Source organism: Mesocricetus auratus, unplaced genomic scaffold (genome assembly GCF_017639785.1).
Source record: "Mesocricetus auratus isolate SY011 unplaced genomic scaffold, BCM_Maur_2.0 Super-Scaffold_100014, whole genome shotgun sequence".
In the NCBI taxonomy this organism is placed as follows: Eukaryota; Metazoa; Chordata; class Mammalia; order Rodentia; family Cricetidae; genus Mesocricetus; species Mesocricetus auratus.
In genome coordinates this window covers 31911213-31932192 of record NW_024429197.1, presented here as the reverse complement: position 1 = coordinate 31932192, position 20980 = coordinate 31911213, and the positions used below count along the sequence as shown (strand labels likewise).

The 20980-nt window shown below is 50.9% G+C and overlaps 1 protein-coding gene across 3 annotated transcripts; it reads left to right on the top strand.

Annotated features, from left to right (window-relative positions):
- Nucleotides 1–4585: 4585 nt before the first annotated feature.
- Ldlrad1 (low density lipoprotein receptor class A domain containing 1) lies at nt 4586–18334 on the top strand. Of its 3 annotated transcripts, none has more exons than XM_040757026.1 (6): nt 4586–7589; nt 7749–7953; nt 10256–10381; nt 14218–14355; nt 15640–15768; nt 16638–18334. In XM_040757026.1, exons 2-6 carry the CDS (start codon nt 7839–7841, stop codon nt 16784–16786), a joined length of 657 nt encoding a protein of 218 aa, XP_040612960.1. In that variant the 5' UTR covers nt 4586–7589; nt 7749–7838; the 3' UTR covers nt 16787–18334. The 3 variants fall into 3 exon arrangements, with proteins under 3 accessions (XP_040612960.1, XP_040612961.1, XP_021084066.1); XM_040757027.1 differs by having other exon boundaries at nt 4588–7589; nt 7899–7953; XM_021228407.2 differs by lacking the exon at nt 4586–7589 and having other exon boundaries at nt 7606–7953.
- Nucleotides 18335–20980: the final 2646 nt, after the last annotated feature.

Here is a 20980-nt window from a genome sequence, read left to right as displayed (position 1 = left end):
CTTGAGTATCAGACTTTCTTGTTCTTTACCCTTCCCAGCCCAGAGAGTCCTGAGGTGCTGTGTGTCTGCTGCTCTGTGGCAGGTTAACAGCTGGGGTTGAGCAAAAATGACATCCTCAGAAGTGGCATTTGATGTGATTTTTTGTTGTTGTTGTTGTTGTTGTTTTGTTTTTGTTTTTGTTTTTTCGAGACAGGGTTTCTCTGTATTGTCTTGGAGGCTGTCCTGGAACTCCCTTTGTAGACCAGGCTGGCCTCGAACTCACAGAGATCCACCTGCCTCTGCCTCCCGAGTGCTGGGATTAAAGGTGTGCACCACCAACACCCAGCTTTGATGTGATTTTTAAAGTGTGTGTGTGTGGTGGGCATGGGGGACATTTGCGTGCCACAGGACAGCGTTCGGGAGTCAGTTCTCTTCCTTATCGGGTTGAGGCCGGTGCGCTCCTTGTATTTCTGCTGTTGCACTGTGTACCCAAACAGGCTAGCTTGAGAGCTTCCAGCCTGTTCAGCTTTTCTGTGTAAGCCCTAGGAACTCACAGGACACACAGTTGTTGGACTTGCACCGCTAGTACTATGGCCGCCTCAGCAGTCTCTTCTGAGGTTCCATTTGATGTGGGATTTGCACAGGTTAGAGTTGAAAAAATTTTTTTCAAAGGAATTGTTTGTCTTCTTTAAAATAGCATCAAGATATTTTTAGAGAAAATGACATTTTAACAGTAAAAAGTATTCTCTTGTGATATAGGATTAAGTATATATTGGCTTGGTAGAATCTTAACATTATTACCCTTCCTTTACCAACAGTGATGGAGATTTTTTACTTTTTTAGATATTGATTTTATGTAGATAGGTGTTTTGCCTGTATATATGTGCAGACATCTGTGTCTGCTGGCCACAGAAGTGAGAGGAGAATATCAGGTCCCTCAGAACTGGATTTACAGATGTGCCGTGTGAGCTACCATGTGGGCGCTGGGACAAAATCTCCAGTCCTCTAGCAGAGCAGCCAGTGCTCCTAACTGCTGAGTCCGCTCTCCAGTCCCTAGTAATGGAGATTGAAAATAAGGGCACTATCAGATACCATCATACACCAAATCTTAGTGTGGCTCTGTGTCATCACACCAGGAAGTGTTAGACGCCTTGGCTAACCAGAGTCCCTGATCTCAGAGCTGGGGTGGAGGCTGCAGTAGTGCCATCTTTCTCTAGGGGGCCTCACTCTCACTCTGGCTGAATTGTCAGGGTCTCTAAATCAAAAGAAAATACGGTTGACAGCTAAGCAGGTAAGACTTTGGTCACAGAATGTAGCTTTATATTTTTAAGACAATCTGTCTAGATTTGGAAGTCAGGAGGCCGTGAGCCAGGTCCCATTACATGAGCTTTTTGTGGGGGCATGTCATGTCTGAACCTGGATAAGTCTGGAGAACTGTGAGAGCACATGGGGGAATCCCTAATCCTGGGAGGAAGTGGTGGCCCAGCTCAACCTGCAGGGAAATGGGGAGGCTAGGAAAGATACTGGGAACAGTGTTCCAAGCAGTGGGTTCGATGTGCTTAAGCTGGGAGACAAGAAGCCGAGAGTGCAGGTTCTTCATGCATGCCGTAGCTGTGAATAATGAAAGACCTCCTTAAGCCTTCCTCCCGAGCATAGTGGAGAGTCATTGCAGAGAGGTAAGCCACAGGGTCTCAATGAAGAACGGTTCACAGAATGAGACAGCTGTGTGGAGTAGCCTGGGGATAGGAGCAAATGCAGAGGCATCGATACCTTAGCCCCTTGTTGGTTTGTACAGTGGACAACCCAGGGCCTTGCTCATATTAGGTGGGTGTTCTACCTCAGAACTATATCCTAGCCCTTGGTTTTCTGAGGCAGTCTCACGATGCAGCTCAGTTTAGTCTTGAGCCTGATCTCTCTTGCCTCAGCCTCTGGCTATGTACCTTATTCCACACTTCTTTTTATTAATTGGCTGACCTATAATCCTGTTCTCTTACATTTTTTAGCCATTGTTCCCCTTGATGTTGTTGGAAGCCTAGGACCCTGTATGGTGGTCACAGTCTAAGTCAGTGGTTCTCAGTCTGTGGGTGGAGACCCCTTTGGGAGTAAATATCAGATATCCTGCATATCAGATACTTATACTATGATTCATAACAGTAACGAAGTTACAGTTACAAAGTAGCAGTGAGATAATGTTACGGTTGGGGTCACCACAAGGAACTGTACTGGAGGGTGACAGCAGCGGGAAGGGTGAGAGCCACTGCTCCAGGTGGTGCCAGACAAACAGAAGACTGAAGCACAGCCAGCCGTGAAACGGCTTCCTGCTGGGCTGAGTTTCCCAGCCACAGAGCCGGCTGCCCTCAGCTGTCCCTCCTCCAGGCTTCTGGTTGCTAAGTGTCCTGTTGTCCTATTTGAGTATCATCAGCTCCGATTACTTTTTAATCTTTCCTTGACTATTTGTTCTACATTAGTCTGGGCTGAGGTATGGCCTGTGATAAAGGCTGAGGCACTGGGAACTGTGTGTCGTCTGTGGAAAGCTGACCTGTAGTTAGTATGGCTTCTGACACTGTGTAATAGTGACTTCTGAGGCATAGTTCCTACCTTACTTGAAATTCCTAATTATCAAAGCCATTTTCATGTGTTTCTCTGCTAAGTGCCCTTCCTGTGCTGTTAGTGACTGACTTGTTTAGAACAGGGATTGTTTGTTTGTTTGTTTGTTTGTTTGTTTGGGAGTGCATATGTATGTGTGTATGTACTCCCCCACTTATCCATGTGTGGAGGGCAGAGGTTACAGGGTCTCTCGGTGAAACCGGAGCACAATAACTTGGCTAAACTGGCTGGCCAAGTCCCTGAAATCTTCCTCTCTTTGCCTCCCAGCACGGTAACTACAGGCACCACTCACTGCAGATCCTCATGCACGTTACCTGCTGAGCCATCTGCCCAGTCCCCCGGAACAGGCGTTCCTAACCTTCTTCTGTGCCACAGACCTTTTTGGAGATCTTATGAAGTCTATGGAAACCCCTCTCAGAATTATGTTTTCAGATGCATAAAACCAAATAGGAAGGATTACAAGGAAACTTAAATGCTTATCAAAATATTTTCAAGACTTTGATGTGGTAATGTGTATACTTCCATTCATACAGAATAACATCAAAAGGTAGCTGTAACACTTCTGTGATCTCAAAGTGTTTTGTTTTGTTTTTCTAAGTAATGTTTAAAATATCTACAGCACTGCCGGCTCTACTGGTGATGATGTCACAGGCCTGCTAGTCTTCAGTTTAAATCTAGTGAACACTGAGTTAGCTTTTCCCCAACTAAGTTCACCTAACCCCTGATTGAGGCCTGCTAGTCTTCAGTTTAAATCTAGTGAACACTGAGTTAGCTTTCCCCCAACTAAGTTCACCTAACCCCTGATTGAGGGGTTGTCTGAGTTTTCTTTGACATGTTAAGAGTAAGTTGTTTCTGTTTGCTTGCTCAGTTCAGATTATTGGGTCGACTTACTGCTTCTGTGTGTGCTTTCTGGATCTGGACAGTTTGCAGTGTTAGCAGTAACTGAGGATGGGTAGACCGGAATCAGCAACTGATTGGAGAGGATTTTCCTGGAGCACCATGCCTCCTGAGTTCATAATCTCGGATGTATGGACTTTAAGAAAATTTGCAACATCTGAATTAAGCAAGTATCTAATTAGGTGATTCACAGGAGGGTTTGTTTGTTGACATCCCTTATAGCCATCTAGTACCTACCTACGGGAACCCATAGCCCTCCCAGCCGAGCTGTTTGGCAGCTGAGGAAGCCTTCCGACATCCCTGTAAGGAAAGCAGATGGACGAGATGAACCTCTCTGTCTTACACTTGACAGTGCAGTCTCAGGAGAGACGAACTGCTGCAATCCAGGGTGTGAAAGCATCCCGGGGAACAGGGAATGCTGACATAGGGCTTGGGCCATTTTCCCAGACAGCCCCAGCTCTCAAGCACATCTCTCTGTGACTGGAAACAGATGGAGATGCTCAGAACCCAGAAGATAGATTTAAAAAGGTAGAGGGAGCCTGGAACCTGGAGAATGCTTCAAGCAAGCGACCAGGTATAGGCTGTTTAGATCAGGCTTGGTGACTCATGTGTGTTACTCCACCTTAAGGGAGCTGACGCAGGTGATCACTGTGAGTTCAAGGTGATTCCCCCACCTCCAAAAAAGAACCCTCTTCTGGCCTTTGCCGGCACCAGGCATACACATGGTACACAGGCAAACATACATGCAGACAAAACACTCATGCACATATGATAATAAATAATAAAAAAGAACAAAGGGGCTGGAGAGATGGTCGTTGGTTAAAAGCACCTGTTGCTATTGCGGAGGACATTCAGTTCCCAACACCCATGTTAGGCGTTTCATGGCAACCTGTACTTCCAAGGCAAGTGCGGCGCACGCACGCACGCGCGCGCGCGCACACACACACACACACACACACACACACACACACACACACACACACACACACACACACACACAAGTAAGTCAAAAAGGAGGAGGGAGGGGAGTGGTGGGGGAATCCACAGCCAGAGCAGTAGCTGCCTGGTTGCCATAGGACCAGCAGATTGGCAGCAGTTCTAAGATTATCACGTTACAGAAGATCATCCATCTACCTGTACACCGGCCCCTGCCCTAACCACTGCAGCAGCATGGGTATCCATGTTACCCTCCTGGCCTCCCCAGGGGCCAATAGCAACAGTGTGGAGGTCTTCAGCAACTATTTCTATGATGTCTCTGAACTGGGCCTAGGGTTCAGCTTTCATAGTTTTCCCTGGCCGTGGATGAGCTGCTCTTTGGGACCAGCTATCTGAGATAGCCTGCTTGCCCTGGGGTAAAGCAGGGCGTCTCATTCTACTGGCCCTTTTCGACTCAACCTGCTTGAGTCACTTTTCCAGGCTGGCAGCCAGCCCATCCCAACAGACCTGTGACAAGACTGCACGCCACTGCCTCTGGACCCCAGCTGTGGGCAGAGCCTGCCTTTTACTTCCTGTGTAATCATGCTGTTGTCAAATGATGCTGTCATCATGTATGGTAGAGCCTCCAATAAATGTATGTTCCACAAAATAGACCCGTAAGTCAATAAGAAAAAAAAATCACTTATGAGCAGCCTGCATAAACAAGCTATCCACCAGAGCAGAAAATCCTCACGACACTGCATGTTTAATAGGGTCAACGGTGGAGGTAGGACCAGCAGTCTGTGAGCTGAAGTGAGTTGGGTCTGCAGGTTGCAATCCTAGCTCTGCCCTTGCAGATGAGAGCCTTGGGCAAATCGCATAATGCTTCTAGACCTCAGTTTTCTAATCCGAAAAATGGAGATGGATGGCCTGTCTCCTATGATGGAGAAGACAAGATGGGTACACTTAAAGCGTGCTGCACGGCAGGTGGTGAAAGTAAATGATACCATTGGAGCAGTGAGAAGAATAGTAAAACCATTATAGTGTCACACGAACCAGACCTGCATGCAGATGTTGGAAGACCTGGAGATTTCAAGGGCTGAGGAAAGGGTCTCTTACATACTGTTTGCCCAGTGCAGACTGGCACGGCACCTTGAAGAGCAGCTTGACAGTGCTCAAGATGTCGTAACTGCCAACAGTGGGACTCTAGGGGCATGTGTACATGAATGTATACTGAAATGATGTGTAGGACCCCTGCTGCCCTTCTGTCAAGGGTTCCTGGTCCCAGCAGAGCCCTGGAGAGATGTGATTCTTCCAGCCTAGCATGGTCATACCTGCACTGAAGAAGGAGTCCCAAGGAAGACGCATTGAACAACATGAGGAGTGTTCCTACAAAGGAACACCAAAGCTGATGTGATAATTCATGCCTGTCACCAAGTATGGGAGGCTGAGGCAGGAGGATTACCATGAATTTGAAACCATCCTGGGCTATACTAAAAAAACAAGAGTAGCAGCAATAAATAAATATAAAGGCACTCTGAAGAATCAGGAGTCCATGGAAGCCAGAGACTAAAGGGCATGTGTTGGTCCAGGAATGTACTCTATTCTCCACTGTGACATCCATGGCAGACATTACTAACCAATCACAGAACCTGACTCAACATCCTTCTGAAATCATGTTCCACATAGCCTCTACTAGTTGACTCCAGGTGGCAGGAAAAAATAAATAAATCTAGGTGAGTATCTTGTGCTTATTTCCATCCCCTTCAGCCTTTTCCCTTTCATGGCTTATCAGCCTGGCTCACAGCTGCCATTGGCTTCCATTTGCCTAACGCAGGCCAGTGGAGCCAGGGATAGACAGTTGGCAACAGCTTCAGTCAGTGGCTGGCAGGATGGGGTAAGTGTCCTGTTCCCTCAGGTGAGTGAGCCTTAGAGGTGCATTGTCACCAGCGTCCCTGAATGCCTCACAGAATCCAGATGCTGGCCCATGACAGTGGGCGGAGCTTTCCCCACTCTCCAGCCGCATGGTCAGGGTCCTTCCCACTGAAACCCACTCTCTGTTCTTGTCAGAGGACCCAACTCTGAGGAACACCCTCTCCAGCACCCCTGCATTTCCATGGGTGTGAAAGGAGGAGACTTTCCCACATCATTGGCAAGGCCCTTGTGAGAACCCATGCCTAGCCCCCCCAGTCTCCTGCTTTGACATTTATTTTCCACTGCAAGAGAAGCAGCCCAGTTCAGGAAACTCCTGAACATCCGGAGGTGGGTAACACCCTTTGTGTGGACCCCAGAGCAGTCCCTCCTGCTTCCAGGGTCTTAGTCTCCTCTGTGGACTAGATTGCTGAGGAATCTGCCCCCTGCTGGGGTGGAAGACAGTCTGGAAAACAGCTAGCTCCCACCCAGGCACAAGCATCCAGAAAGTTAAAAATGTGTATCTCCATGCTTTTAGCAATCCACGAGTCTAGTTACATTTTAGCTTTAGTGGGAAATGAATAATTTTTTGTTGATTAATGTGTGCATGTATGTGCTAGTCTGCTTAGCACATGTGGGGAGGTCAGGAAAGTTTGTGGAGTCGGTTGTCTCCTTGCACCCTCGCGTTCATTCTGGGACTTGAACCAAGTGTTTGCACGGCAAACGCCTTTACCCAGCAAGCCATCCTGCTGGCCTTCAGAAATGCACATTCCGATCTAGACCACCTAGGTGTTGAACAGATCATCGGTGAGAAAAGGGACTCTGTCTTCTGGCCACCAGACCTAGACTCATGGCACTTGTGCCCGTGGCTTCCTGTAGCTGGGGCCTGCACTCCTGCAGTCTGTTGGTACAGAGATGAAAAATGGGCTAGGCCTGGCTGGTGTCTCCCACTTACAGTAAGGCACTTTCTCCCTTTCAGAAACGCCAGCTAGTCATCTGTGGAAAGGGATGAGGATTCCAATCCCAGGTTGTCACTGACCAACTGCAACCTAGGGAAAGGCTTGGTAGGGGAAGGTACCCCCGCCGCTTCCTTTGCCACCATGGAGGCAGCTGGGATGGGAGTGTCACAGGGGAGGGAACAGCCTTGGCAAAGCCTTTTGCTGTCCCTCCCTCCCCCAGGCTGCCCTTGGTGACAAGGCAGAGGACCCACACTGAGCTCTCTTTACTCTTCCCCAGCTTCTGGACATGAGTTGGGAGCCATGAACAAGATCTTCCCCCAGGTAAAAGCTGCCTGAGCCTGAACTGGTTCATGACCTGGGGGGGCAGCCTTGGGTGGAAAGGGCTCTGGGGAGGGGGCACCCTAGCACCTATGGCCACAATCATCTGCCCTGGGGACTCACTCCAAGTGAGGGTAATAGGCATAAGGGCATTGTCACTAGGAGGCCCTGCCTGGGTCAATAGAAGGACAAAGGAGGAGCAGGTGCCGGGAAGAAGCCACCCACTAAACAGGTGAAGAGTGTGGGAACAGGATGAGTCCGGGTGGTGCGGGATCAGCCGTTTGCCCGGTCTGCTTCTGGTCTCTTGGGCAGGGAGATGCGGAGAGCAACACTGCTGCTGGAGGGAGAGCCCGCCCTGGAGGGGAAGGTAAGAACTACCCTGAAGCCCGGCACAGAGAGTCCAAGGCTACTGCTATGGCCCCTCTGTCCCAATGCACATGGTGATGTTGTCTGCCCAGCTTCCTGCCCAGCCATACAGACAGCCACTTGCTGGATAGAACTGTTCATTCTCTCCAGCTACCAGCATCTTCTGAGAGGCTACTATGTGCTTTTTACCTTGTAGGTCACCACCCTGAGCCTGTAACGCCAAGGACCTCCGAATCAACTTCTAGACCCCAGGCTTGATCTGGGTGGTTCTGTAGATCTTAGGGTAGAGTGAGTTAGGACCACACACTTGTACATATTGTGTTTCCCCTACTTCTGTGCGGCCGGGACCTTCATGAGACAAGGAAGGAGTTCATACATACTGAATGTCTCCCTGGGCCCCATCTTGGTCCTCTGCTGAGCAAGGAGGAAAAGGGTAGCTGCCAAGAATGACTGAAGGATCTGCCTCAGATGCCTGGAATTGCAGACCTTAGTTTCAGGACAGCCCTGGATGAGTTGGGTACTAGAGGCAACGAAACTAAGAAGTTAGGTAATTAGGTCAAGGTAATTCAGCATTGAAAAGGAAGCTGCTAAGCCTTGGGGCTGTCCTTGCTCCATGCTGGTGGCTATTTCCAAGCTGTCATTCGGTGTGGGTGGCAGTAGGTGTGACTTTTCTTCCTTTGTCCCGGGTGGGCAGCAGCTAAGGAGTTTCTGGCTGTAAAGTGGGCATCTCCACCTGGGCAAGAGCTCTGCCTGTGCCCCAGTGTTCTGCAGCCCCGCCTCGAACACAAATATTTGAGGAGCACCACTTGGCTGGCCAGAAGTCTCTCCTGCCCAGTTTCAACACAGTCTCCCTGGTGACCCAAGTTTACCCTGTCCTTGCTGACCACAAAGGAGCCACCAACTAGGGCTGGGGGTTGTAGGCTTTGGATGACCAGCGTGCTTCCCACCGGCCTGCTGTTGTCTCCTTTACGGACTCACTCCCTCATGCCTTTATCCTCGCTAGCCACCCAGCATGCCTCTCCTCCCATACCCTCTGCCTGGAAAGCCTGTTCTTTGAGGCCGCTGCCCTGCCCCACCTTATAAACCAGCTGGTTTTCCTGAGACTGCTGCATCGCCTGAAGCTCCTCGGCCCTCCCCGTCCACACTTCCTCAGTCACCCTTTCATTTGACACCACAGGCTCAGATCTTGCTGGCAGGTGACCCAAATCAGGATCCTTGCCTTGTCTTCTGTGTCTCTGGTTTGCACACACACAGCACCAGTGAGAGCTGGCCTAGCACAGGGGACGGAGTCTCCACCCTCCTTCCTATGGTGTCTGGCTCTCCAGGTGTAGCCGCGAGCTCTCTGACAGCAAGGAAAGCCACGTTCATGCCTTTTACAGAGCAAGGCATCCAGAAGGTCCCTAATAAAGCTGCTTTAGGGGAGTGAAGCCAGGCATAGTGGTGTACGTCATTAATTCCAGCTCTTGAGAGGTGAAGGCAGACAGATATCCAAGTTCGAGGCTAGCCTGGTCTACATAGTAAGTTCCAAGACAACTAGAGCTATATAGTGAGACCATGTCTTGAAAAAAAAAAGGGAATTAGGGAAGAAACCAAGCACAATTCTAGAGTATGGTGGCATCTGCCAGCTACTCCCATTACTGCTGTTCCTACAATGCCTAGACAAGAGCTTGACACATGCTAGATGCATAGCGAATACTTAGCTCAAAGTAGCACCTGCTGTTTAGAGTAAGCATTCAACAAACCAGCCCCCAGCAAACCGCGCTAACCATCACGGCACCGCTGAAGCACAGAGAAGTGAAGTGTCTCACTGTGCGGCCCAGCTAGGAACTGACAGAGCTGGACTCCAGGCAGCATTCCGGAGGGCACTAAAACAGATTTTAGGTTGGCATTGAGGGTAAGGTCTGGGTTGGACGTCAAACGGTTGTCATGACTCAGCCCTGTACAGGGTGACTGGGGCATTTGATTCTTTGACTCCCAGTTTGTCATCCACAGAAATAAAGGACTTTTTGTGAAAAATAGGGATAATGGTCCTTTCTTGGTACAGGCTGGGTACATAGATGTCTACTGTCCTACTCTCATGAGGATAGACCAGGAAGGACAGGAAGGGTAGACAGCCTCTGCGGAGCAAAGGCTAGCCAGCAATGGCGCTTGGTGATGGTGGCGGACAGGCAGGACCAGAGAGTTTGTCACGGGCTTAGGAGTGCTTATTCTAGCCCCTAGTGCTCTCTGAGAAGGGAGGGCTGCCTGCAGGGCTGGGTGGGATCCAGGGGATCCCTGCACCTATCATTATCTCCCCTCCACAGGCTGTGGCCCCTTCTGCTACTCACGCAGGGGGGCCTGCCTCTCGGCCTTCCTGCTGCTGCTGCTGGCCATCCTTGCCGCCTTGCTTGCCGTGGCCACCATCCTCGGACGTCCACCCCGTATACCAGGTCAGGGTGGTAAGAGGGAGGCCTGGTGGCTCGGGGAGATGGGAGCCCTAGCATTGCCGGGCTTCTCTCTGAAGTGGCTTGAGTGGGTCCTCATGGTGCAAACACAGATCCCTGTGCGTGTATGGACACGAGACTGGGAGGCCGTCAGCACATCCTTGACATGCATCATTTTAAAATTTTTCTTTTAAAGTTTATTTTTATGTATACTGGTGTTCTTTTTTAATATGTTTGTTTTTAAGATTTATTTATTTATTACATATACACTGTTGAATTGTAGATGGTTGTGAGCGACTATGTGGTTGCTGGGAATCGAACTCAGGACCCCTGGAAGAGCAGTCAGTGCTCTTAACCTCTGAGCCATCTCTCCAGCTCGTATACTGGTGTTCTGTCTGCATATATGTCTGCACCACATGTGTACCTGGTGGCCAGGGAGCACAGAAGACGATGTCAGACACCTGGCATTGTAGTTACAGATGGTTGTGAACCTCAGGTGGGTGCTGGGAATTGAACCCAGGTTCTCTGGAAGAGCAACAAGTGCTCTTAACCACCGAACCATCTCCGCAGCCCCAACATGCACTCCTGAGAGGTCATGGTTTTGCTGTTACTTCGTCTAAGAAATTCTCTCTGACCCTGAGGGGGGCCAGGAGCTTCCTCAGCCTCCCCAACCAGCTAGTGCACTTCAATTTCCTCACCTGACCACCTGGGTGGTACTCTCAACCACAGACCAGGCTGTGTCCAGAACGTCCCTGTGGTCTGGCTGCAGTGGTGAACCCCCCAAGCAGCCCCCACCCTCAGGGGGTAGTTCAGAGAACCACATGGGCTTGATCCAATAAACACTCAAGGGCACGTCTAATGGGGCATCAGGAGTCCGGAACCGAGGCTCTCATCGGATCAGTGCGGGGTAGTCAGGGAGGCAGCACCTTGTGGAGTGAAAGAGACGTGAGGTGGGAAGGGAAAGTGGAGATTAGTTACGAGAGAGTGTCAGGGACAGCATCCCAGGCACAGGGAACAGCATGTGTGGAGTCCTGCGGTGGAAAACGTGAGAGAAGAAGCCAGGTGGATGTGAGTGGACGGGGCCAGGTGCCCAGGACCTGAAAAGCTGCACTTGGGAGGTGGCCGTGTCCCAAGAGCCAAGGGAAGGGACTGTCCCACCCTTCTTCCTTGCTTTGTGAGAGATGGCTCCACAGTCAGGCAGGGCCACTGTAAGGGATGAGGAGGAAGGATGAAATCACAGTATTCCACCCTGACAGTGTGGAACTGTAGCCATGGGCCTGTATGTGCAAGCGTGTGTGCATGCCCGTGTGCACATGTGTGCCAGTGCCTGTGTGCATGCAGATGCCTGACTGTTCATTTGTGTGCAAGTACCCGTGGACAGCCAGATACCTGGATGCCTGTGTGCATGTGTGTGTGAATGTCTGTATTATGCAGGTGCCTGCCTGCTTGTGTGCATGTGTGTGTGAATGTCTGTATGTGTACAGGTGCCTGCCTGCTTGTGTGCATGTGTGTGTGAATGTCTGTATGTATGCAGGTGCCTGCCTCCATGCATGTGTGTGTGAATGTCTGTATGTGTGCAGGTGCCTGCCTGCTTGTGTGCATGTGTGTGTGTGAATGTCTGTATGTATGTGTACAGGTGCCTGCCTGCTTGTGTGCATGTGTGTGTGAGTGTCTGTATGTGTGCAGGTGCCTGCCTGCTTGCCTGTGTGCATGTGTGTGTGAATGTCTGTATGTGTGCAGGTGCCTGCCTCCATGCATGTGTGTGTGAATGTCTGTATGTGTGCAGGTGCCTGCCTGCTTGTGTGCATGTGTGTGCGAATGTCTGTATGTGTGCAGGTGCCTGCCTGCTTGTGTGCATGTGTGTGCGAATGTCTGTATGTGTGCAGGTGCCTGCCTGCTTGTGTACATGTGTGTGTGAATGTCTGTATGTGTGCAGGTGCCTGCCTGCCTGCCTCCATGCATGTGTGTGTGAATGTCTGTATGTGTACAGGTACCTGCCTGCTTGTGTGCATGTGTGTGTGAATGTCTGTATGTGTACAGGTGCCTGCCTCCATGCATGTGTGTGTGAATGTCTGTATGTATGTGTACAGGTGCCTGCCTCCATGCATGTGTGTGCGAATGTCTGTATGTGTGCAGGTGCCTGCCTGCTTGTGTGCATGTGTGTGTGAATGTCTGTATGTGTGCAGGTGCCTGCCTGCCTGCCTCCATGCATGTGTGTGTGAATGTCTGTATGTGTGCAGGTGCCTGCCTGCCTGCCTCCATGCATGTGTGTGTGAATGTCTGTATGTGTACAGGTGCCTGCCTGCCTGTGTGCATGTGTGTGTGAATGTCTGTATGTGTGCAGGTGCCTGCCTGCCTGCCTGCTTGCCTGTGTGCACGTGTGCGTGTGAATGCCCATATGTTGTTGGGGTTTTGTTGTTGTTGTTTTTTTCTCTTTAGGGGCCTGCCACCCAGCTCCCAAATAAATACATGGAGAATTATTCTTTGTTATGAGTGCCCAGCCTTAGTTTGACTTGTTTCTAACCAATTTTTTCTTAAATTATCCCATCTACCTTTTGCCTCTGGGCTTTTATCTTTCTCTATTCTATACTCTTTCTTTACTTCTTACTCTGTAGCTGGCTGTGTGACTGGATGACTGGCCCCTGGCATGCTATCTCCTCCTTTTCTTGATCCTCCCTCTTCCTTCTCCTCCTATTTATTCTCTCTGCCTGCCAGCCCCACCTGTTTCTCTCTCCTGCCTAGCTGTTGACCATTCAGCTCTTTATTAGACCAATCAAGTGTTTTAGAAAGGCAAAGTTCCACAGCTTCACAGAGTTAAACAAATGCAACATAAAAGAATACAACACATCTTTGCATCATTAAACAAATATTTCTCAGCATAAACAAACGTAACACATCTTCAATATTCCACAACACCCGTATGTGTGCAGGTTCCTGCTGCCTATGCGCACATTAGTGTGCATGTCAGTGTATCTGTGTATGTGTGTCAGTGTGTGTGTACATGTCTGTCTGCGCATCTGTTGTCTTTATGCATGGGCATGAAGGTGCAGGTGTGTGCATGTGAATGTGTTCACTTTCCTGTCTACATCTGTGACCGTGTGTGTCCCTGAGGGTGCTTCCTATGACTAGCGGAGGTGGCTCTGGGAACTGAGACGTGACTCATGCTGGCACAGATGTGCCGACAGGCCTGCTGTTTCCTGTCCCACATTCATACATGTGCCCACAGGCATAGCCTATGACTTCCATCTCCTGAGTTTCTCCTTTAAATCTTGGGGCTACCTCTAGCGGTGGCTGTCTCTCTTCCTCTGGCAGGGTTTAAGCATACCATTTCTCAGGAGTACTTGGAGAAACAATAAAAACATGGAAGTTTGCAGACTCTTAAGGTATACCCAGATGGAAGGGATTGTGACATTCTGTCCCCAGACAGCACAAATGTACAATTTGCAACAAGCTAAACTGGTTCCAGGAGATCCATCATTAAAGCCATGCGAATGATGGCACACTGCCCTCAATGCTTCCTGTGTGACCAAACCAGTGACCTACTCTGCACACCTTATGATCCACAGTGTCTGGAACTATCATGCTGTCCCTGACATTCCACATACCCCTGGGGCTAGGCACTGACCTCTATTTCATAGACAAAGGACCTAGGCTGGAGGGGCCAGGTTACCTGTGTCTGCTATGAAGTAGCAGTGGCAGCTTCAACCCCACAGATGCCATGGAGTTTAGGGCCTCACCGCTGCCCCAGGCCCTCCAGGGGGACCCTGTGTGTCCACCTTGCACATCTCAAGGCCATCTTTATGAGTACCACCTTCATTCTGGGGCCTGTCTTGCTCCTACAGGGACTCAGTCCTGTGTGACAATGACCAACAGGACAGGCTTCTTATGCCATGACCGAAGGCACTGCATCCCAGCGCACGGGGTGTGTGATGGCGTTCGCGCCTGTCCCCATGGTGAGGATGAGGATGAACACTTGTGCCGTGAGTACCTGCTCAGTTCCATGTCCCTGTTCATCCCCCACAGCCACCTTAACTCTCCACACAGCCCTGCGGAACATTCTTAGGCACCGCCTCAATGTCCCCATGCCTATGGTGACATGGTGCCTTAGCCAAGACCTTCTGCTATGCACTGGGGGATCTTTCATTGTTATCTCTACTCCTCAGAATCTGTGGCCACCCTTCAAGGCAAAGTTCGCATGCTACCTCTTCCTGGAAGCCTTCCCTGACTTCTGCTGGAGGTCAACAGTTCTTTAGGCTCCTACAGACCCTTGCCTCCATGTGTCTTGTCCCTAGTCACACTGGCATCACATCTGCCACCCCCATCAGCCTGTGAATGCCTTGGTGGCAGTCTGCTCTGGTTCTGGGATAAGGGTATGCAGAATGACTTGCTGAATCAATGAGCAAGTGAATGAATGAATTGGAAGGCCCCATGCCGTAAACACCTGTTTTTAGGAGAGGAGCCTTGCTGCGTGGATACACATGAAAACGTGAATGAGTGGGGAGACCGGCGGCAGGCAGAGAGCTATGACCTGGAGGCAGGGGTTGGAACTTTAGAGAATCATTTAGCACAAATCCAAGAGTGGTGGTGCACACTGTAATCTCATCACTTGGAAGGTGGATGAAGAAGGATCAGGAGTTCAAGGTCATCCTTGGCTACACTGCAAGTTTTAGGGCAGCCTGGGCCACATGTGACCCTGTCTCAATGACAACAAAAAGCTCACCTGGTCCACACTCCAGCTCCTGTTCCAAATGCCGCTCCAACAAGCCCAACAGAGACTCCCCGGCCTCTGCTTAAATACTAGGATGGGGTGTTCACTACATGAGACTGGCCTGGGTTTGTGTGAATTTGGGTCACCCTGTACACTACCTGACATGGAAGCTACTTTAGAACACAGGGGCCTACGTGTAAGGAATCTGGGTTCTACCTGCTGCGTCCTGATGAGAGAGGCTGGTGGAACAGAACTTGACCCTGGATTGAAGGTGGGAGGACTAGCAGGGGTGGCAGGAGGACTTCTGCATGGTGGTACACGCAGTGCTGAGGGTGGGAACTCACAGGGCTGGGTAGGGAATGAAGGTGCTCTCGGGGCTCTTGCCACCCAGCGAGAGGTGCACAGAGCAAGACACCCCACTCCTTGGACCTGACCTCCCTCCTGGAAGACCAGATGGGGAGACCTAAGTGCACTGACTGCCAGGTTGGACAGCTGCAGGTGGCCCAGGTACTGTGGTCACAGGTGAATTTTGTCCTGCCCATTTGTCTGTCTCTAGGAGATGTGCCCCGGAGCCTTCCCGGCTTCCTCCTGGCCTACTGTGGAGACCCAGCCTTCTGGATCTACTCGGACCAGAAATGTGATGGCACCAACAACTGTGGGGACTGCTCGGATGAACTGAGCCCAGGTGGGGGTCTGGGCACAGATGAGCAGGAACAGGCAGTGGCCAGGGCCAGAAGCTGAGCAGGATGCTCTGAGTCCCCTGCACGCTTTCCCCGCACCTGGGAAGAGGTTTTCCACTCCCACTTGAACACCTCTGGGTGCCTCCGGGGTGCTGACCGGACACCAGGGCACAGAGGGGAGACTGAGCAAAGACACCCTAGTTTCCTGGATCTGAGCCTTCTGTGAGGAGGGCAGGGCAGGACTGGAGGCCACAGTTCATATGTGGGCAGAAGGGAGGGGCAGAGCCGTCAGGGCGGGTGTGTAAACGGGAATGCTGGAGCCATGAGCACAGGACAGGGGACAGGAGATGAGACACCCCAGCACATGTGAGGGACGCCTATGGCAGGAGTCAGAGCGAAGCAGGAGGCTGAGCTGGGTGAGTTGGTGTTTACACATTCATTAATGTCCAAGCTCACAATTCATTAATGTCCAAGCTCACACATTCATTAATGTCCAAGCTCTGCCTGGTTTAGTTTTGTTTTTGTTTTTGAGACAGGGTTTCTCTGTGTAGCTTTGGAGCCTATCCTGGAACTCGCTCTTGTAGACCAGGCTGGCTTAGAACTCACAGAGATCCACCTGCCTCTGCCTCCCAAGTGCTGGGGTTAAAGGCTTAAAGGCATGCGCCACTACCGCACGGCTTCTGCCTTGTTTCTTTTACTCAACAATTGAGCAGATGGAAACCGAGGCTTAGATGGGTGAATTGTGGGGTTCAATTCTCCCTGCTGCAGGGAAACCAGGAGCATAGTCACCCTATACCACAGGAGGTATGGCATGTTGCAGAGCTAGAGTGCCCAGGACCAGTCATTGCTTCTTCCCCTGGCTCTGTCTCCCCAGTGACTGCGTGCCCGCCTTGTGGCCCCGGGTGGTGGCCCTGCACTCCAACTGTCTTCAAGTACTGCAGCTGTATCCCGAGGGTGCTGTGCCGGGACCATGTGCAGCACTGCTCTGATTGGTCAGATGAGTACGCCTGTCCTGGACCCTGAGTGAGCCTCCCTCCGCAGCCTGGAAGCTGCCACCAGGCCCTTCATCAGAGCATCAAACCCTAGACCACAAGGGCAGGAAGGAACCTTCGACATCCTCCAGCAACTTCTCCCCATTGTCTCTAAATAGGAATTACCTTTCCTCTAATCCAGTGTCTCAGCTCCAATGACAAGGAGCTCGCTGTCACGTTAGACAGCTTCTAACAGAGATGAGATGAGTCTGCCTCCATCATTTTAGGCCCATCAATGGAACCACACAGAGGAAATATGCTCCTTGGCTCCAGGGCAGGCCCGAAGGTTCCAATCTTGTCACATTTGGAGAGACAGATAAATAAACGTGTGGCTTAAATGCCAAGCAGAGGAGTTTGGCGCCCACGGATGGAAGACAAAGTGCACATTTTTACCATCCATTTGGTGCCTAAGGCAGAACTGCTGAGCTCAAAGGCCGTAGCGTTCTGCTCAACTCACCAGCAGCCCCAGCTGATCACATGGGACCTTCTAGTTCCCCCGTCTCCTGGAGGCTTGTGGTCCACAATGCGGGGCCTTCATCCTTGGCCTGCTTCACCCCACGCTCACCTGTGGCTTATATTTTGATCCTGAAGCCGGAGTGAACCATCTCCCTGCATACCTTGTAGCTTCACAGCACCTAGGCAGGCGGGGATGGGTGCACTCGTCAGTAGACAGATGAGGAAACTGAGGCCCAGGGGAAGACTTGCCCAGGATCAGCAGTGGAACAGGGACCCAAAGCCAGTCTGTGGACCCCCGACCTGGGCTCCCCCTATTAAAGTGACGGGGTCTGAGTGCAGGGGCGAGTATAAAGAGGTAGTTTGAGGGACCAAAAGTAACTTGTCCTTATCCTGAAAGAGACTTGGGATCTGGCTGTGGAGGGCCCCTCTCGGAGGACACAGAGACAGCCCACTAGAAGTGACTAAAGCTGGCTTTCCATGTTACCGTGAGCTCTGGCCATTCGTTTGTTCTTGCACTAATTTGTGCACTCATTCAGCCATTTCTGAAGCAAACTGGAAACTGGGAGCCGGGGCCCCAGAGAAGAGGCCTGGGCTGGGTCCCAGCACATGAGCAGTATGAGGCCTTGTGGGGAGCCCCTGTCACACCATGCAGGGATGCTTGAGGGAGGGTCAGCCTCAGCGTGACCCTTCAGCTGGGTTTCTCTGCAGAAGGCAGGGGCTGTCTTCAGGAGGAGGGGCATTCCATGCTTAGTCTGTGGGAGCCATGTGACAGTTCTCCTCAACCATGGACAGTCCAACAGGCTGGAACCGCCAAAGCATGAGCATATGTGAAAAACAAAGGATGTCACTTCATAGTAAGAGTACTGCAAACTCAGAACAGCAAAAGCAAATCAATTTATTTGATGACCTTACAAGGCATCAGCCCAGAATGGCAGGCTCACCTCGTGAGTGTGTTTATAAACCCTAAGCTTGACCCTTCCTCCCTGTGAATAATCAGGAGGGCACAGTCTCTCGGGCCATCAAGGTCTCATCTGTCCTCCTCTCCTTTACATTTGACTTTTTCTCAACAAAAACTTTGCATGGCTTCATCTGTTTTATGCCCTGTTTATTCTAAGGTGTATCAGATGGGTGCAGGCAAGCTTGGCTATGAGTATTTTTTCTCTAACCTTCTAGTATGGATGGGGGCATAGCTTAGCTGCATTTGGGTAGGGGTATTTAGACTAGCAGAGGGCCAGCATTTTCTGTTCAGTTTGCACTGGGCCTCAGTTGGCTCAAGGCACCCTTGAAAATGAATCATCACATTTTTCTTACGAGGGAGGGGCAGACATCGTAGTGGGTCGAATCAATACAGGCAGTGTCTCAGTTCATCCCTCAGCCAGTGGGGTGACATTTGGGAGTTTAATCCAGGAATGTGGACAACTTTCACAGTATCTAAAACCTGTCTCTTCGACAGTGGTGACTCACGCCTTCAATCACAACACTTAAGAGGCAGAAACAGGCGAATTTCTGAGTTCAAGGCCAGTCCGGTCAAGAACAGCCATGGCTACACAGAGAAACTCTGCCTCGAAAAACAGAAAAATAAAACAAATCCTGCCTTGATGTCTTGGGAGGTAACGAGCAAAGTGTTTTCTGGGCCTGGCTTTTCAGCACTCACGTGCATGCCAGGTATGGGGTGGCATCTGTGTCCCCAGTGCTGGCGGCATATGTGTGCAGAGACAGGCAGGTCCTGGGGCTTGACTGCCCATCAGCTGCCCTGATGAACTCTGGTTCTGTAGGAGACCCTGTCTCAAAGAGAAGGTGGAGTTACAGTGAGATGACTCAGCAGGCAAAGGCACCTGCTGCCAAGCTTGATAACCTGAGTTTGATTCCTAGAACCCACAAGGAGAGAACAGGCAGAGAGAGACAAACAGGGGCTTGTCCTCTGCTAACATGTACATCCACACAGCCACACAAACGTAAAATAAACGGAAATGTAAATAAGGTGGAGAATGAATGATGAAGATACCCAGTGCCAACTTCTGGCCTCCAAGTGTGCATGCAGGAACACACACATACACACACGCATGCACACATGTACCACACACAATAAATTCATTGATTAATTATAACCTATCAGAAAGAGGCGAAGCAGCTTGTTGAACGCTGTGACGTGGAGGACAAAGCAGACGGTGGAGTATGACATTTGTGGAACACTTCACTGTAGTGTGCCATCTCGGGGGAACTGTGAAGGCTGACTAATCAAAGTGGAGGCCCGAGGAGGCCTTGGAGTGGACCCAGCCTGGTAGGAGGCAGGGAAAGGTGGGGGCAGGGAAAGGTGGGGGCAGGGAAAGGTGGGCAGGTGGGTGCAGACAGCAGCAGCGCATTGGCAGGGAGGCGCCCGGCCGCTGAAGGAGCATGGTAGTGTTGGTGTGGAGATGGTAGAGTCTGTCAGTGTGGAGATGGTAGAGTCTGTCAGTGTGGAGATGGTAGAGTCTGTCAGTGTGGAGATGGTAGAGTCTATCAGTGTGGAGATGGTAGAGTCTGTCGGTGTGGAGATGGTAGAGTCTGTCAGTGTGGAGATGGTCAGTCAGTGTGGAGATGGTAGAGTCAGTAGAAGCAGGGATATCTGTAAAGGTTCATGTAGAAGACTGGGATACCCAGAGGGGACGGACCTGTGGCTCTCGTGAGCATTAGCGGTAGGGTCTGAGCATTTCAGCCTGCCATAGCGGCTCCTGTAAGCCCTTATCAGCCCGTCTCCCTCCATCTCCACACTACCCCACCTCCCGCCCTGCCGTAATTGCTCACACTTCCCAGAAGCACAGAGAGATGGAGTTGCTCGCCTAACATGACACAGCTTTTAAGAGTCAGGAGTCCCAGGTCCACAGGCCCACGTCCAGAGCTACTGTAACCCTCCTGAAGCCTTGCTCTCTCGGCCAGCTCTCCCCAGGTGGGAAGCCTGGCAGGTGCCACAGGTGTGCAAGAGGTGGCTGGCATTTCTTCCTTTCTTGTTTGTTGTCCTTCCCTTCACGAAGGAGAAGGTGCCATAGCCACCACCCAAACAATTCTCTAGAAGATACTCCAGGAAGATATAGGCCTGGGGCCTGGGCAAAGCTGACCCGCCCCTGGCGCCAGGCAGCAGAAGAGGCAGCTCAGCAGCCAGTGCCAATATTTGCACTTGCCCCGCCTCCCTGGCCCCGGGGCCTGAGATCAAGGCTCTGAACAACAGGTTCTTTTGCTGTGCAAACATGACGGGCTGGGTGAATGGAACTTACAGGGGCTCCAGCGGGGCCCCAGGGTTTGGGTGGAAATCTGCTCTGTTTGCTGGGGGCTCTCCTTCCATCCTTAAGCTCACAGAACCACATTGGCTAGAGCCAGCAAGAGGCCCAGGCCAGCTTTTGACAAAAGAGGATACTAACTCCCAGAGAGGGCAGGGATTGGTCCAAAGCTGCACTGCCCGGTGGCTGACATGGGGTCCTGAGGGCCACACTAACTCCACAAACTCACTATGTTCAAGTCTGGCATGAGTCTACACCACACACACACACACACACACACACACACACACACACACACACACACTAGGGTGGAGGGCAGGACAGAACATCCTGTCTCCTAAATAACTAATGATAACTTATAGCTTCATTAGTTTCTTGGTTTTTTTTTTTTTTTTGCAGGGGGGTGTTGTTTGTTTTGTTTCTCAAGACAGGGTTTCTCTGTGTAGCTTTGGAGGCTGTCCTGTAGCTCTCTCTGT

What these genes read in the sequence shown, in the direction of transcription:
- Ldlrad1 (XM_040757026.1), top strand. Translation starts at nt 7,839, where the DNA reads ATGAGTCCGGGTGGTGCGGGATCAGCCGTTTGCCCGGTCTGCTTCTGG. An exon ending in ACGTCCACCCCGTATACCAG is followed by an intron (nt 10,382 to 14,217) that starts GTCAGGGTGGTA and finishes TTGCTCCTACAG; the next exon opens with GGACTCAGTCCTGTGTGACA. An exon ending in TGAGGATGAACACTTGTGCC is followed by an intron (nt 14,356 to 15,639) that starts GTGAGTACCTGC and finishes GTCTGTCTCTAG; the next exon opens with GAGATGTGCCCCGGAGCCTT.